The sequence below is a fragment of the Rhinoderma darwinii genome, chromosome 3 (genome assembly GCF_050947455.1).
Source record: "Rhinoderma darwinii isolate aRhiDar2 chromosome 3, aRhiDar2.hap1, whole genome shotgun sequence".
Lineage (NCBI taxonomy): Eukaryota > Metazoa > Chordata > Amphibia > Anura > Rhinodermatidae > Rhinoderma > Rhinoderma darwinii.
In genome coordinates this window covers 243010391-243029603 of record NC_134689.1, presented here as the reverse complement: position 1 = coordinate 243029603, position 19213 = coordinate 243010391, and the positions used below count along the sequence as shown (strand labels likewise).

Genomic DNA, 19213 nt, shown 5'->3' with positions numbered 1-19213 from the left:
AGGCAACAAAGTGCAATGACACTAATGTAAAGTAATGAACAATATGCAAGTCTGTAGCCTAACTCCAGTCACCCATATAACTGCTTGAAAAGCTAGAGAGTAAAGGTAAGTATTGCTTAGAAGTGAATGCATCCCGCCGAAACGCGCGTCGGGTTTGACGGTCTCTCATCGCAGGGATACCATCAATATTATGGGTATGTTATTTAACTCTTTTCTCCCATGCTGCTTGTGTTTACTATAAACATTCACTTCAAAGCAATACTTACCTTTACTCTCTAGCTTTTCAAGCAGTTATATGGGTGACTGGAGTTTGGCTACAGACTTGCATATTGTTCATTACTTTACATTAGTGTCATTGCACTTTGTTGCCTGTTACAAAACATCAGTTTGGAGCTTTGTGCAGACCACACAACAATGTAATTAGTCTGGTTGCTACACTCACTGGACTTTGTCCCCATTTTTTTCGCACCTGTACTCCCTGCGATTTTTGAACGTTTTTATTTTTCATGCTCTGTATGACTCATTTTTAAATGTTTGTGATATATGTCAATAAAATTTATATTTTCTCCGCTACACTTTTTTGTGTTAATTGCACCCGAAAATCTATAGGTTATATACTAGTCATTGAGGGTCAATGCACCAAGTCAACTTGGTTTTACATATAGATCTTGCCTCAAATATAGCATTGTCCGCTACACTGCGTTACATTCTGTAGCAAGATCGTTTCCTGTCTGTACCAATAGGTGTTTTGTTTATTAAGGACCTTGTAGAGGGATTGCAAAGTAAAATGTAAATTTTTGCAAATTATACTAAACTGTGTAAAGTAATTAACACAAAGGAGGACAGTATTATGTTACAAATAGACCTGTAGAAGTTGGAGGCTTGGGCAGAGAAATGAGGTTTAACACTAATAAATATAAAGTTAAGCACTTAGGAAGGTAAAATATGTGTCACGATTACATACTCAATGGAAAAAAAACACTGGGTACAACTGACTTGGAAAAGGACGGGAATTGTAGTTGACAGTAAACTTAATTGTAGCAACCAATGTCAAGTAGCAGATGACAAAGCAAATAAGATCATGGGATGCATCAAAAGCTGCATAGATGCACATGGTGAGAACATAGTTCTACTATTTTTTAAATCACTAGTAGGTCAGCACATGGAAAGACCGCACATGGAATATTGTGTACAGTTTTGGGCACTAGTGCACAAGAAAGGCATAGTAGAGCTTGAGCGGGCAGCCGCAGTTTATAGGAGGCAGGGTTAATCTGTTGCAGAATCTCAAAAGGACCGAGGAACCTGGGAGCAAACTTGTATGAAGGCACTTTCAAATGAATGTTCCGTGAGGACAGCCAGACTTTGGTACCTGGAAGATACTGAGGCAGCTCTCTTCTCTTAGTAAACGCCTTTCGCTTCATGCGATCGACAGCCAGCAAAATAGAGGACCGTGTCTGTTGCCAGAATTGCAGAAAGTCCCCAAATGCAGAGTCAGCAGCGGGTACCTGAGAAGTAGTAGACACTGGAAGAGGGACTCTAGGATGTTGACTGTATACAATGTAAAACGGAGTGGAAGTGGTAGACTCGCTTGTGTGGTTGTTGTATGAGAACTCGGCCCATGGAAGAAGCTGTACCCAGTTATCATGCTGTAAGGAAATTAAGTGATGGAGATAATAATCCATGATCTGGTTGATCCTCTCGACTTACCCATTGGACTGGGGGTGATAGGCTGAGGAAAAGTCCAATCTCACATCCAGGAGTTTACAGAGAGCCCTCCAGAATTTCGAGGTAAACTGAAACCCCTGATAGGACACAATGTGAAGGGGCAAGCCATGCAAGCGGAAGATGTGATGAATGAAGAGACTCGCGAGTCGGGGTGCAGAAGGTAGGCCGGTCAGCGGGATAAAATGTGCCATCTTAGAGAACCGGTCCACCACCACCCAGACAGTGTTGCATCCTGCTGAGGGAGGAAGGTCAGTGACAAAGTCCATCGCAATATGCTACCAGGGGGCATTGGGTACAGACAGAGGTTGAAGCAGGTCGGCAGGCTTGGAGTGAGTAACCTTGTTAGAAGCACACACCGTGTGCAAGTAGAGACAAAGTCCACAACATCCTTGGTCAGCGTGGGCCACCTGAAGTGACGAGTAGTCAGGTCTTGGGTTTTACGAACACCAGGGTGCCCAGCCAGTTTAGAGCTGTGTCCCCATCTGAGAATTCTTCTCCTGTCTGCCAACCGAACAAAAGTCCTCCCCGGAGGGATGTTTCTAACCTGCAAAGGATTGGCAGTGACAATGCAGGACGGGTCTATAATACTTTGAAGATACTCCACCGTGTCATCCGTCTCAAATGACCTGGTCAGGGCATCGGCCCTCACATTCTTGTCAGCGGGACGGTAGTGGAGCACAAATTGGAAACGGGTGAAGAACAGCGACCACCTGGCTTGATGGGGATTTCGTTGTTGAGCGGACTGAAGGTAGGTGAGGTTCTTGTGGTCGGTGTAGATCAGGATGGGGTGAGCTGCGCCCCCCAGCAGATGTCTCCACTCCTCCAGAGCCAATTTGATAGCCAGTAGCTCCGGATCTGCAATAGAGTAATTGCGCTCTGCAGAAGAAAAAAAGTTTTGAGAAGTAGCCACATACTACAGCCTTTCCTTTGGAGCTCTTCTGGAACAGAAGTGCACCTGCACCAACAGAAGAGGCGTCCACCTCCAAAAGAAATCTGCCGAGATACGTCAGGATGATGGAGGATCGCTGTTGAAGTGAAGGCTTTTTTGAGACTAATAAATGCAGACTCTGCCTATGTGGTCCACACCTTGGCGTTCACACCCTTCTTGGTAAGGGTGTAAATGGGATATGTCAGTGATGAGAAGTTTGGGATAAACTGCCGGTAGAAATTGGCGAATCCCAGGAAACGCTGTATGGACCTCAGGCTTTGAGGACGTGGCCACTCCAGGACAGCTCTCACTTTCCCAGGATCCATCTTGAGACCTTGATCCGAGATGATGTAGCCCAGGAAGGGCAGAAAACTCTTCTCAAAGACACACTTCTCCAGCTTGGTGTATAAACAATTCTGCCTTAATCGTAGCAGAACCTGACGGACATGCCTCCGAAGAGTCGTCGGATCTGAGGAGAAAATCAAAATATCATCGACTCGGAAGATATTATTAACGAATTCCTGGAAGACCGCGGGAGCGTTACACAGTCAAAATGGCATTACCAGGTATTCATAGTGCCCATCTCGAGTGTTGAACGCCGTCTTCTACTCTTCACCTTGACAGATTCGGATCAAATTATAAGCCCCACGCAAGTCTACTTTAGAAAAAATTCTGGCTCCTCGTATACGGTGAAATAGTTCAGATATAAGTGGCAACGGGTATTTGTTCTTGACCATGATCTGGTGGAGACCACGGTAGTCAATGCAGGGTCGAAGGGATCCATCTTTCTTTTTAACGAAGAAGAACCCAGCCCCGGCCAGGGAGGAAGACTTTCGTATGAAACCCCTCTCCAAATTCTCCTTGATATAGGCCAACATGGATAGAGACTCTGGCAAGGAGAGAGGATATACTCGGCCACGGGGGAGAGAGGCATTAGGAACCAGTTCAATGGGGCAGTCACAAGTCCGATGTGAAGGCAGCGTCTCAGCCTCCCTTTTGCTGAAGACATCTGCAAACTGAGCGAACTGGGGGGGCAGTCCCGCGAATGACTAAGGCAGAGGAGGCTGGACAGGAGGAATCTGCAACAGACAACGACCAAGGCACTTGGAGCCCCATTGGAGAACCTCTCCAGAATTCCAGTCCAGGACTGGGGCATGTAGTCGAAGCCAAGGCAGGCCCAGCAGAACAGGATTGATGGCTTTGGGCAAAACAAGGAAATAAATTAGTTCAGAATGAAGAACTCCAACCTGGAGCTTCAATGGCTTGGTTTTAGAAACGATGGGATCAGGCAGAGGCAGTCCATTCACTGAGGCAACAGCCAAAGATGTCTCCAGAGAAACTGTGGGCAACTGAAGATGATCCACTAGCTCCTTTGGGATGAAGTTTGCTGCAGAACCAGAGTCAAGAAAGGCAGAAACTTGATGCGTCCTCTCGCCAGATACTAGGGTCACAGGAATAGTCAGCTTGGAACAGAATGCTTTATTAGGTACCGTTCCACCTAGGGTTGTCTCTCCAACCAATCCTAGGTAATGGGGTCTCTCTGGCCTCTGGGGACACACGCACAATAAGGCTTCCGAGGCCGCAATACAGACAAAGTCCAGAAGTGTGTCTGCGTTGTTTCTCCTGGATAGACAATTTGACATGGTTCATCTGCATAGGATCTTCTGGTGGGACGACTGAGGAGGATAGTAAGGATTGCTGGAAAGTAGAATCCATCCTAGGAAGTTCTCTCTCCAAGAGAACCTCTTGGGAATGCTCCCGGATCCTCATGTCAACCCGGGTGGCAAGTAGGATAAGATCGTCCAGGGTAGATGGCAGATCGCGAGTGGCCAGCTCGTCCTTAATCCCCGAAGACAGTCCCTGCCACCAAAGCCTCGTTGTTCCAGGTTAACTCAGCAGCCAGGATACGGAACTGAATGGCATACTCGCCCACGGAGAGGTCTCCCTGGTGTAGGATCAGCAGAGATACAACAGCCGAAGAAACCCTCCCAGGTTCCTCAAAGTTCGAGCGGAAGGTCCGTAAGAAGCACTGCAAGTCAGCGTCATCTGAAGAGAAGGACCTGGCATGTAGTCTGAAGTGGATCAGGCACTGATTCAAAAATCCCCTGCAGGTCCTCGGGTCTCCGTCATAGCGTGGAGGTAGCGGCAAGAAGCCCAGGGGATCGGCACTCGTACAGACAGGAAGTGTAGCAGGAGGAACAGCGGGAATGGGTGCGGTGATGACTGCGGTTGGAGAAACCAGCCGATGGGCAATGGCGTTCACCGACAGGAGGAGTTGGTCTTGCCGTGACTGGAGGTCTTGCATCTCGGTCAGCACGGCTTGTGTCGTCAAGGTCTCCGCTTGACCAGCGGGGTCCATGGCCTGAGCGTACTGTCACGGTGTGTGGGTATGTGGACCCACCAGGCCGCACTGCCGTAGCAGGGAGGCAGCTGGCCAAACAACAGGGAACCCCAGCAATACAAAGTCCCGCACAAGGGTACCGGGACAGTCCAGACAGTGGCCGCAGCTCTGGCACGGATGGAGATGGGTGCAGCAGGCAACGCCAGACGTGGCGGATGACAGCAGGTGCCACAGGTTGTGCCAGACGTGGCGAATCCCTCTGGACGTGGCAGATGACACAGGATATGGTGGATGAGACAGGTGCAGTAGACACGACTCCAACTAGTAGGCACAGGAACAAGAACACAGCACAGGATACAGGAACAGGTAACATGGCACGGGTAACAACTGGAACGGGAAACACTAAGGGACCATTTGCAAGACAGACTTGGGAATTACTAACAACGCTCAGGCAAAGATCAGAAGGGTTGGGGCCTTCTTATAGTCCAGGAAATCATGTGTGTTGATGATGATGATTTCCTTAATGTGCGCGCACTGGCCCTTTAAGAGAGGGCATGAGCGTGCGCGCGCACCCTACGGGACACAGCAGACTGGAGCGGAAGTGAGCACTGGCGTCTCCTGGGAAGGAGATGGGGACCAGCGCTCACAGATCCGCGGGCCGTCGGGTCTACTCACCTCCTGACGCCCGCAGCCATGGACGATTCATGGAGTGCGCTCAGCCCGTGAGCACGCTCCATACTTCCCCTTGGCGACATAGGGGTTAACAAGGGGGCATCCTCTATTTCTACACAGACATACAAGAGGATTTAATACTGTAAGAGTAGTAAGACTATGGAAACTCTCTGCCAGAGGAAGTTGTTATTGTAAATTCACTGAAAGAGTTTAAGAGGGGCCTGGATGCCATTCTTGAGTGTAATAGTATTAGGGTATGTTCACACGGCAGCGTCCATTACGGCTGAAATTACAGAGCTGTTTTCAGGAGAAAACAGCTCCTGAATTTCAGACGTAATTGATCGTACTTGCGTTTTTCGCGGCGGCAATTATGGACGTAATTGGAGCTGTTTTTCAATGGAGCCAATGAAAAACGGCTCCAATTACGTCTCAAGAAGTGACATGCACTTCTTTGACGCGGGTGTCTTTTTACACGCCGTCTTTTGACAGCGGCGCGTAAAAAAAATTCCTGTGTGCACAGAACATCGTAACCCCATTGATTTCAATGGGCAGATGTTTGCCGGCGGTTTGGAGCCGTATTTTCGAACGTAATTCGAGGCGTAAAACGGCCAAATTACGTCCGTAAATAGGGTGTGTGAACATACCCTTACAGGTTATGTTTACTAGATTATTGTAGATGGGTTGCTGGCTTTTGCCTCATGGGGGTTTTGCCTTCCCCTGGATCGACATTGCAGAATAGTAGGCGGATGGGTCTTTTTTTCGGCTTTACAAACTATGATACTATGAATAGAACTCAGTACTATTAGACTTCGATTGTGCAGATATATGTCAAAAGTGTGTCTTTTTTGGCATGTATTTGGCAGGTTAACATCTGGATACTATTTGATACAGAACTTAAACAAAACTAGGCTTTTAAAGCCACAAAAAAAATATTTTTAAGTATTTAAAAATATATATTTAAAAAAAAAATGGAAATTTATGTGGGTATATGTTCTTACAGTATATGTTTGGATTAATTATAAGCAAACAAAAAGAGGCAAAAATAACTGTTTACCAACTGTATATTTTTTTTATGGATACATAACGATACATATACAGCAGGGGTCTCAAACTCGGCCGGGTAAATGGGCTGCACATAAAAAAAATTCAAGTTGACATTTCTTTCAAATTTGAAACAATACAATATTATTGTTAATCAATTAGTTATTTGAACTATTAGAACAATACTACATTACTATAATAATACTACATTACTATAACAATACTACACTACTATAACAATGCTACATTACTATAATAATACTACATTACTATAACAATACTACACTACTATAACGATACTCCATTACTATAACAATACTACATTACTATAATACTAGATTACTATAACAATACTACATTACTATAATGCTACATTACCATAACAATACTACTTTACTATAATAATACTACATTACTATAATACTAGACTACTATAACAATACTAACTTACTATAATAATACTACATTACTATAATACTACATTATTATTATTATTATTATTATAATAATAATAATAATACTACATTACTATAATACTACTACATTACTGTAACAACAATACTACATTACTATAATAATACTACATAACTATAACACTACATTACTATAACAATACTACATTACTATAATGCTACATTACCATAACAATACTACTTTACTATAATAATACTACATGACTATAATACTACATTACTATAATAATAATAATAATACTACATTACTATAATAATACTACATTACTATAATAACAATACTACATTACTATAATAATACCACTAGGTTTAACCTTACTGGAAATTTGCGAGTTTATTCCACGTGCTTATTTTAACAATCCAGTTTTCCCGTTTAAGTGTCGCTAAATGCAGTCTGGCGGCTCAGTTGGGAGCGTTAGGCAGATACAAGAATGTCGAGATTGGGCAGCCCGTTCTTAGATCGTGCCCCAATGCTCTCTGTAGATATTGCCACAGTGCCCTTTGTAGATATTGCCACAGTGCCCTCTGTAGATATTGCAACAGTGCCCTCTGTAGATACTGTCACAGTGCCCTCTGTAGATAATGCCACTCCCCCCGTAGATAATGCCACACCTCTCTTAGATAATGCCACAGTGCCCTCTGTAGATAACGCCACAGTCCCCTCTGCAGATAATACCACAGTGCCCTCTGTAGGCACGGTCACACTGCCCTCTGTAGATACTGCCACACTGCCCTCTGTAGATAATGCCACACTGCCCTCTGTAGATAATGCCACACTGCCCTCTATAGACATTGCCACACTGCCCTCTGTAGATAATGCCACACTGCCCTCTGTAGATAATGCCAGAGTGCCCTCTGTAGATAATGCCACACTGTCCTCTGCAGATAATGCCACACTGCCCTCTGTAGATAATGGGGTGTGACGCCAGACAGCCGGACACTGTGCTATGGGTAAGACTGTTATTTGGTATCCAGGATATGTTGTATTTTGTACCTCTGTGTTCATGTGACTGGCATTGTCCAGCCACTTCACCTACCATACCTTGTGTTTGGTGGGTGATGGCCTGACATGTGCTACCAACACATGTCATCATAGGTTTGTGAGCTTTACCTGGGCTATCACATAAGTGACTCCCCTATCAGTATTTCAAGTAAAACTCTTATATACATTTTGTATATATACATCCATCTTCGTTTCTTGCCATATATGTATTACATGCATATAATCATCTCAGACTTATGCTGTTTGGTTTCCATCTTCACACCCAGTGGTCGCTATCATCTCTGTAACTTTTTTAAAGTAGTGCTGTGCTCGGGGAGTCCTCAGCGAGCAGAGGAGCTCCCTCTGCTCTTCCGCTCTGAACTAATCCTGAAGCGGGGAGCTGACGGTTCCTTGCTTCAGCCTTTGGTTTAACTGTATCTGCCTCATGAGGACACATTTACAGTTGACAGCGGGACATACCTCCGGCTGCCCGGGACAGCGGGACACTGCCCAGAACCCGAGACAGTCCGGCTGAATCCGGGACGGTTGGGAGGTATGCCCATGGGGGAATGTGGCGCTATCTGCAGGGGTGTTTGTGTGGGGCAATATCTACAGCGGGGGTTGCACTATCTATAGGTGGCTGTGTGGCCATTGCTCATCTACCACCAACGGACTGCGCTCCTTCATGACGTCAAGAGGGAGCGCCGGTGCATTCCTCCTTCGTCCTGCTCTCTCCTCTCCCAAGGGAGCTACGGTGCCCCATGAGCCGCAGATCACAGCCTCAGGGGCCACATGCAGCCTGCGGGCCGAGTGTTTGAGACCCCTGATATACACCTTTCTTTTGCACTATAGTTTTTTTTTTATATACAATATAAGTTCTTGAGTATACATTTGCATCCTGCTGTATACTTTTTTTTACAGTATAATTTATTAAACCGTATACCTCTAATTTATAAAAGTTTTCGCTGCAGATGTTTTCAGCATAAGGTTTGTTCAAATTTTAAAACACTTTGCTGCTACTGTAATGCAGAATTTTCGGACAGAATTCTGTTGTGGAAATTTCAAAGCGTTTACGCTACGTGCAGGGCCGATTCTAGTTTTTCTGCTGCCTGTGGCAAAAAATTTAATTGCGCCCCCCAGATTTTGATTAACACCCCCCTGGCTGTTCTACATCACTAGCAGACTCCTCCAACTCTTGCGGATGCGCCGCTACCTTGTACTGGCTTGCGCGGTGCAAAAGGGCAGAGTACAACTTGCTGCGCTGTGTGTGCCCATGTAGTACAAGGCAATGGCGCATCCGAGAAAGTTGGAGTAGACTGGAAGTGATGTATAACAGCCAGGGGGATGTCAATCAAACATGGAAAGGTGGGTTTGGAAGCAGGACTATGTGACACTTCAGTGTAGTGGCACTACCCCATGACCCTTTTTGGGTAATTAGCATATAGTGTACTCAGTACATAAATACAGCACCAGAACAAAGCTCAGTACATAAATACAGCACCAGAACCAAGCTCAGCACATAAATACAACACCAGCACAAATACAGCTCAATTTAGTGCAACCCCTGCTCTATAGGTTTGTACAGCGTAAAACTATGCTCCCGGCATGGTCCAAACAATGGTAAGGATATGCTGGGAGTTGCTGTTTCACAAAAATAAATCATACCACCCATCATCTTGCTGCAGATCATACAGTGAGTACAGTACTAATTAGAGGCAGAATAAACACTTACATTAAGTGACTCACCAGTGACGATGTCAAATTCTAGTTGTTCTTTTTCACTTTTCTTCTCCACCCGGTCCAGACCACTAAGATGACTTCTCCCGGCCACAGCCCATTTCTGCAGTTTGCCGCTCAGATGTCTTCAGCTTCTCACTTTTCAAACATTTTTGCACCTATAAACGAAGATGAAATTCTCATGGTACTACACATAGCCCCCCTGTATATGGTGCCCCACATATAGCCCCCCTGTAGATAGTGTCCCACATATAGCCTCCCCTGTAGATTGTGCCACACATATAGCCCCCTGTAGATAGTGCCCCACATATAGCCCCCATGTAGATAGTGTCCCACATATAGCCTCCCCTGTAGATTGTGCCCCACATATAGCCCCTCTGTATATTGTGCCCCATATATAGCCCCCTGTAGATAGTGGCCCACATATTTCCTCCCCTGTAGATTGTGCCCCACATATAGCTCCCTTTGTATATAGTGCCCCACATATACCCTCCCTGTAGATTCTGCCCCACATATAGCCCCCCTGTAGATAATGCCACTCACACTTTTAAGCGGAAAAAAAACAACTTTACATACTCACCTTGATCCCGTTCCCGCACCGTCCTGTGTCAATGCAGGCCTGCTCTCTTCTGAGCAGGTTTGCTGGGGCTGAACGATGGCGCTGATTGGCAGGGCAGAATGACTTGCCCCGCCAATCACTGCCTTTCAACAACAGAAGTGGTGTGATGACGTCATCGCGCTGCAAGCATTGTTGAAAGGCACTGATTGGCGGGGCAAGTCATTCTGCCCTGCCAATCAGTGTCATTGTAAGACTCTGAATGGTCGGAACTTGCCCGGCCAATCAGCGCTTATGCATGTAATTGTATCTGTGTCCTTTAGACGAAGGTACAATTAATGCAAGAGGGAGTGGCGGCGGCTGGTTTCAGTGGCGCCGCTGCCCCCTCAGAGAGGCATCAGGCCACTACCAGAGGCGAGAAGCTCATCTCGCTTCATGGACGGTGCGGCCCTGGCTACGTGGGAACCAAGCTTCAAGACTGTTTCACACCACATTTTCTTCTCATACAGTAAACTATTTTTTTCTTAAAAAAATAAAACATATGGGAAGGTATTACTTTTTTAAGACACACATTTCTGACAAACATTTAAATTAATCTTGATAAATACATTAAAAAAATACAAAAATATTGCGGTATGCTGCATTGGATACCATATGTACGAGGTATTCTCCTCATTGGTTCTAGTGTAGAATATATCCGAACACTTGCACTCCACTCCATACTAAGGAGCCATACAGTCTTCCATACAGTATCTGTACACAGGGATCTGCCGTGTGCATGAGCCCTTAGGCTAAAGGTATCATACAGGGCCGGCTCCAGGTTTATGTGTGCCCTTGGGCGACTCAGACTTAGTGGTCCCCTTTGCTGGGAAACTCACGGCGGCAGTAAAATGCCAAAAATCGTCACTTTGTGCCCTTATATAGATCTAAGGCCCTGTTTATGCCCCCATATAAAAGTTAGGCCCCCAGTTTGTACCCCAATAAATTTAGTACCCTCTGTAGATAGTGCCACACAGCCCCCCTCCCAGGTAGTGCTATACAGCACCCTCCTCCCAGGTAGTGCCACACAGCTCCTGACGTCACTGTCTATATATGGACAGTGTTGTCAGGGGCAACCCCAGATCCATAGTACTGGGCAGAGCACTACTAGCACTCTGCCTGGGTGTGGCATAGCTAAAGGATCATGGGCCCTGGTGCAAGAATTCAGCTTAGGCCCCCCTACCCAACACCACCAGACCCCTGCACACGCCTATGCCCATCTGCCTTGCCCGACAGATCCCATGAATGCCCCCACAGTATAATGACCCCCCCCCATAGCTGCCCCCCTCACATTATAATGCCCCCCATAGCTGACCACCACAGTATAATGCTTCCCATAGCTGCCCCCCACAGTATAATGCCCCCATAGCTGACCACCACAGTATAATGCTTCCCATAGCTGCCCCACAAAGTATAATGCTCCCCATAGCTGCCCCCACACAGTATAATGCCCCAGTAGCTGACCACCACAGTATAATGCCCCCCATAGCTGCTCCCACAGTATAAATCCACCGCACAGTATAATGCCCCCCATAGCTGCCCCTCACACAGTATAATGCCCCCATAGCTGCCCCCCTACACAGTATAATTCCCCCCATAGCTGACCACCACAGTATAATGCTCCCCGTAGCTGCCCCACACAATATAATGCCCGCCATAGCTGCACCATACAGTATAATGCCCCCATAGCTGCCCCATACCGTATAATTCCCCCCATAGCTTCACCATACAGTATAATGCCCCCCATAGCTGCACCATATCATACCTACAATACTCTTATCTTTTTTGACACAAAAGTATTTAACATTGCATAAAGTTGTTCCGCAATAGTGGCAGCATCTTATTTCTCCACTTTAGTGTTTCAAAGAATTACTCATCTCTTTGAATCTTTGAAACTGTAAATTGCATTGTAAGATTTTTATTTTTTTTAATCAAATTTATTACCTGCTGCAGTTTTATATTAACCATTAGCCTTGGACTTTGTTATACTTTAGCATTTAAATTAGGCTTCTAATGAAATTCCATTTCAGATAACTGACACAGCATTTTTACATGTATTTATCACTGTGCTTAGACATGTTATATCTGTGTTCTTGTTGGTTTTTTTTATTTTTATATTTGCTAACAAGGAGCAATGTGTGGTAGGCCTTTAACATCAGCGGTGGGTTCTGTTCGGGGTTTCCGTTCATCCATCCCATCGGAGGAACAGATGAACGGAAAGCCAAACGGAAACCACAGCTTCCGTTTGCATTACCTTTCATTTCAATTGTAATGCTACCATTGCAAATGGTTTCCGTTTGTTTCCGTACCGTAAGATTTCCGTTTTTGTAGCGGAAACAATAGTGCAGTCGACTATGCTATCGTTTCCGCCAAAAATTGTAACAATGGTGGAGATTTTTTAATACAGTGTTAAAGTTATACAGAATAAAACTGGTCCAAACAGACAGAAACTGTGCCAAATTAATCACAGTGGCACACGCTATATAATACATATGGCACATCTTACTATAGTAATGTCACATGATAACTTTGTGCAATAGCTGTCAATAGACTTGAGGGTACAGTTTCTATCCCGTCTATCGTTTATGCTCAAGTGTGACCATGGTTCTTCTTTGACAAAAGTTTTCGTGTCCAATGCAATTCAAACATCAACTTTCTGTCTTTTCTTTTTATTGCTTCATCTTGATTTGAAGCAGATGTTTCAAAGTTCTTATAAGGCCAGGAACACACATAGGTGGGAATTTAAAGGGGTATTACAGTCTCAGACATTTATGGCATATACACGAGGATATGCCATATATATTCGATAGATGTGGTCTTACCTCTGGGATCCACAACGTATCTCTATCCCAAAAGTTGCAGCACTTGGCTATTTGTTGCGGGTTTTACATCCCCATTGTATTCAATAGGGGAAAACCCAACAGAAAAACAACGAAAATGCAGCATAATTTGACATTTAATCCCTTAACGACTTATGACGAAAATACACGCCAGAGAGCGGAGGGGTGGGGTAATGATTCGAGCGGGCTGAGCCCGCTCTATACGCCGCAGCTGTCAGATGCGTATTACAGCTGACACGCTGCTCCAGCGGCCAGGAACAGTAATCGTGCTGGTCCCGGCCATTTAACATGTTAAATGCCGCTGTCAATAGGGACAACGGCATTTAAACCGTTAGAAGTTAAACCCAACGCCCCCCCCCCCCCAGTAGCACGATGGGGGAGCGCAGATGGTTGTCATGGCAGCTCGGGGGCCTAATAAAGGCCCTCATGTCTGCCTTCTGTCTGCCGTCTGCCTCTGTCTGCCTCTGCTAAGCCATACTTCCGGCGTGGCTTAGCAGACGGCTGTAAAAATGACAATATACTATCAAACAATCTATTATACAATCTAACGATCGCTGATTCAAGTCTCCGAGGGGGACTAATAAAATGTATAAAAAAAAGTTAAATAAATTTTTAAAAAGTGCAAAAAAAATACAAAAATATTAAAAAACTCCCATTTTTCCCCAAGCACAATGTAAAAAAATAATAATTATTGGTATCGCCACGTCTGTAAAAGTCCAAACTATTACAATATATCATTATTTAACTCGCACAGTGAATGGTGCAAATTTTTTTTTTAAACACCTGAATTCTTTGCCCACCTTAGCGCTAAAAAAAAATTAAATAAAATGTGATCAAAGAATCATATGTACAAAAAAATGGTACCAATAAAATCTACAGCTCGTCTCGCAAAAAATAAGCCCTCACACCGCTCAATCGACAGAAAAATATAAAAGTTATGGCTCCCAGAATGCGGTGAAACAGAACAATTTTTTTGTAGTTTCTTCTTTGTAAAAGTAGTCAAACATGAAAAAACCTATATAAATATAAAACCTATATAAATTTGGTATCACCGTAATTGTATTGAGACACAGAGTAAAGTTAAGTTATCGTTTTTACTGCAGAGTGAAAGCCGCAAAAACAAAACCCAAAAAACATCATTTCCACCCCACAAATATTTTTTTTTCCGTTTCCCAGTACATTATATGGTACTTTAAATGGTGCCAATAGAAACTACAGCTCCTCCCGCGAAAAAATAAGCCCTCACACCGCTCTATTAACGGAACAATAAAAACTTTATGGCTCTTGGGGAGTGAAAAACGAAAAAATTTAAAACGAAAAATGGCTGGGTTGTCAAAGGGTTAGGCGGGATTCACACGACCGGGTCGCGCCCGAGTCCGAGTGCCGGCCGGTAAAATCGGCCATTCTGCCCGGCCGGTTTGCATAAAGTTTACATCCGTGCCGGGCCGGGCAGATCTGGACAGTGACATCAGCGGCAACTCCTGAAGGGGAATCCCCATGTGTTCGGGGATTCCGCTTCAGGAGTTTCCCCTGATGTCACTGCCCAGATATGGAAAGAGACATCAAGCGCTCTGTCCAGGAGCGGAATCCCCGAAAACACGGGGATTCCGCTCCTTCAAGGAGCTAAAGTGCGGCTAGCACATAGCAGAGCGCTCTGCTATAGTGGCGTTGCTACAGTAGTAGCAGCAGCAGCAGCTGCTAGCGGCGCCATCGAAGGTGTCGCCGGGCCAGGGCGCTTTTAAAACAAGCAGGGGAAGGGAGCCAGCGCAGCGCTCCCTTCCACCTGCTGTACACCCCCGACCCTGCCACACCGTGTACAGCGATGCCATTCGTCAGAATGGCATCAACTCCTCCTCCTCACATGCACTCTGCGCTGTGAGGAGGAGGAGATAGAGCGCAAGCGCCGGAAAACCCGGCCATCAGTCGGGACACATCCCGGTGATGGCCGTGTATTACCCGGCCCCATAGACTTCTATGGGAGCCGGGCGGCCGGGTAACCGGCCGAAGATAGAGCATGTCCTATTTTTTGACGGCCGGTTTTCCCGGCCGTCAAAAAATCGGTCGTGTGAATAGCCCCATTAGGGGTCTATTATTCCTAATGCAGCCGGGTGCCGGCCGATTTATGAACGGCCGGCACCCGGCCGGGAAACCCTGTCGTGGGAATGAGGCCTTAAAATCCACACCGCAGGTTAATTCATGAATGTTTCCGATGCGTTTTCTTTCCCGCAATGTGGGCATGAGGTTTTCTAAATTTACTTTGCTGCTACAGTAAATGCTGCAAAATTTCCGTTGCAGAAATTCCGCAGCATTTACGCTACATGGCAACCTGGTCTAAATGTTATCTAGACTTAAATTTTCACGAGACTACTGCACCAACTTCACTATGAACCATAATCTGTCAATAATGTAATGATCACATGCCCTTTCCTGTAACGACCGGCCTTTTCTCCTTAAAGGCGATGTTCAGGATTATAAAATCATACACTCTTTCTTCCAGAAACAGTGCCACACCTGTCTATGAGTTGTGTCTGGTATTGCAGTTCAGCTTTATTTAAGTAAATAGGGCTGAGAGCAATGTGTGGAAAGTGTGGCACTGTTTTTGGAAAAAAAGCAGCCATGTTTTTCTAATCCTGGACAACCACTTTAATGGAAAATTAAGCCCTGTTTGCATGGCCATCTTGGGCTAAAGTACTTTGACGTCCCGTGGCCTGGCTTCGGGTTAAGAATTATGTTATAGGGCTTGCGTAATAGATATTTCTGCTTTTCACCTCATATCACCCATGTCTCTTGATTTGCCACATAACCACTTATGAGGCTCTCCTGGCTATTATCATTGTAGGAAATGTGGCGCAATGTCGCTTATAATACCAGGTTGGGCATATAAAGGCATTCAGAAGAGAGCACTGTATTGCTTGCTACAATATAATTTAGCAAGGCAGATAATTTATATATCATTGGGATAGTGCAGCAAATACAATTGGGCACCGACCACGATACATCAAACATAACTGTCCTTCTGGGAATCTGCTCTCAACAGCTTTTGACACACAGCATGACATCTGTAAATGCAGAAAACACAGGTTCATTGGTTGATGAAACAAACTAACCAGACAGATATTCTCTCAAATCTCAGTGGAGACTGTACAGTAAGAAAGAGTCAAATGGTATGAAAGGCAAGAGCAGAGCTGACAGAAGCCGGCAGATGAAAAACTAGGTCACAGAAGAAACGCTCGTTCTGTATCTGAATGTCACTGTATCTGTTGGTGGAAATTCTATGGCTCTTTTAAACCCATGGTTCACATTTCTGAACTTATGCATATATTAAGAATGTGCAATTGTGTACAAATGGAGGTACAGTACTAAATTACTTATTGACTTTTTTTCCCCAGTGAGGATAATTTATCATATTTTGTATTTAATTAAAATAGACGTAGTACCAGATAATCTAAAATAAGACCTTATATGCACTGTGCAATTCAACATTGAACATTATGGGAGCATCATGTATTGCAGATACCCATTATCCAGTAATGCAGTCACAATTCTCTGCAAAATATGTCCTTAAAGGGGTTTTCCACAAATAAAAATTGATGGCCTATCCTCAGGATAGGCCATCAATAGCTGGTGGGTCGGGGTCCGACTCCTGGGACCCCCGCTGATCAACTGTTTTGAAGAGGGTGCACACTTTTAGTAGCGATTCACAGAATTGCAGCCTTCTTCTCCCATTGAAGTGAATGGGAGAAAAGGCTGCAATATTTGTGAATAACCGCTAAATGCATGTCGTAGACTTAACAGTGAGCAAGAAGAAATGAAGGGAAAGCAGTGCTCGTTTTCTTCAAAACAGCTTTTCGGCGGGGGTCCCAGGAGTCAGACCGCAACCCATCAGCTATTGATGGCCTATCCTGAGGATAGACCATCATTTTTTATTGCCTGGAAAACCCTTTTAATTATGAAACCTCATGTATCAAAACTTTTTTATTGAAAACGTGTCCTTGTTGCCCATGTCCACCAAAGCTCAGTGTTTATTTTAATTTTATAATATGTTATAGAAATATAAAATACTGACTTTGGCTGATTCCTATGGACTATTAAGTCAATGCGTACCATTGTCTACCTATAAGGCTGGGTTCACACGTTATGGTCGATTTGCGGCAAATCATCGGTAAAAAAATGCAATTTGACCGTGACATGTTAATCCAGTCTAAATATATATATACACGTATGCTCAGTATTGTCATCTATTGGGTATATCTACTAATTTCTTAATTTCTATTGATTCAGCTATGTCTACTCTTGGAGACTGGTGTTCGGAGGCAATCAACTGTCCACTTTCGGCCCAGAAATGCAGATTTGTGGGATATCTAAAAAGATAGTACATGAAAATTATGACTCCAGAACAGAATGTAATGACATTGCCTTGCTTTCTGTGGATCGGCCAATCTCTTACAATAAACACATTCAACCAGCATGTCTTCCTCGAAAAACTTCAGATGTTACACTCATGACTGATTGTTACATTGCTGGCTGGGGTGTACTGGAAGAAGAAGGTAAATCTGATATTTTTTAGCAAGATATAATAATTGTACTACTTATCTATTAAAGGGTCACTCAACCTCCATATATACTTTAACCCCTTCTTGCCCAATCACATACAGTTACGTCGTCAGCGCTGATGTGTTAGTGCCTTCTCACGTAACTGTACATGATGGTGATGGAGCGGGCTCAGAGGCTGAGCCAGCGACATCACCAGCGGTTGTCAGCTGTATATTACAGCTGACACCCCGCTATAAAGGGCAGGACCGGAGCTAGCCTCTGATCCTGCTGTTTAAACCCTTAGACGCATCGATAAAAAGCGATTGCTGCATCTACGTGGTTTCTAGCCTGTCGGCACCCCTGCGCCGCAGTCCCTGGGATGCCAGTGGTTGCTATGGATACCAGAGGCCTAATAATGGCCTCCGGGTCTGCCAAGCACGGAAGCCTTTTAGGCCCCGCCCGGAGGCGGGGCCTAAAAGGCTTACTGTCAATTCCAAGAAGATGGCGCAGGCTCAGAAGCTGAGTGTCAGCGAGTGTCAGCTGTTTGTTACAGCTGACACCCTGATGTAACCTCCGATCCATCCGATTAACCCCTAAGATGCAGCGATCAAAAGCGATCGCTGCATCTAAATGGTTAGATTGCACCCAATGGTTGCTATGGCAACGAACGGCAGCTGCGGAGTTGCCGATGGTTGCTATGGCAACCGGAGGCCTAAGAATGGACTCCTGGTCTGCCTAGTACGGAAGCCAATTAGGCCCTGCCCACAGGCGAAGCCTAATAGGCTTGCTGTCAGTGAATAGCTAACAGCTATAATACACTGCACTACGTAGGTAGTGCAATGTATTAGAATAGCGATCAGGGCTTAATGCCTTCAAGTCCCGTAGTGGGACAAAAAAAAGTTAAAAGAAAGTTAATAAAAATTTTAAAAAGTTAAAAAGTTTCAAGTTAAAAAAACAATAACTGGCTTTTTTCCCATAATAAGTCTTTTATTATAGGGAAAAACTGAAAACATTAAGAAAAGTACACATATTTGGTATTGCAGCGTCCGTAACGACCCAAACTATAAAGATATCATGTTATTTTCCCTGCACGGTGAATACTGTAAAAAAATTAAATAAAAACAATTACAGAATCTCTGTTTTTTGGTCACCACCCCTCCCAAAACAGAATAAAAAGTGATCAAAATGTTGCATGTACCCCAAAAATTGTACCAATAAAAACTACAGCCTGACCTACAAAAAAACAAGCCCTCACACAGCTTTTTTGACAGAAAAATAAAAAAACTTATGGCTCTCAGAATATGGTGAAAATAAATGATTTTTTTTTTAAATTTGATTTTATTGTG

The 19213-nt window shown here is 44.6% G+C and overlaps 1 protein-coding gene across 1 annotated transcript in view; it reads left to right on the top strand.

Moving 5' to 3' along the window:
* The window catches only part of LOC142748005 (acrosin-like), a 46873-nt gene that overhangs the window by 14029 nt on the left and 13631 nt on the right, over positions 1–19213 (top strand). The window contains exon 3 of the mRNA XM_075855123.1: positions 17616–17881. Within this exon, the coding sequence (XP_075711238.1) occupies positions 17616–17881 (266 nt within the window). The remainder of the gene's footprint in view (positions 1–17615; positions 17882–19213) is intronic.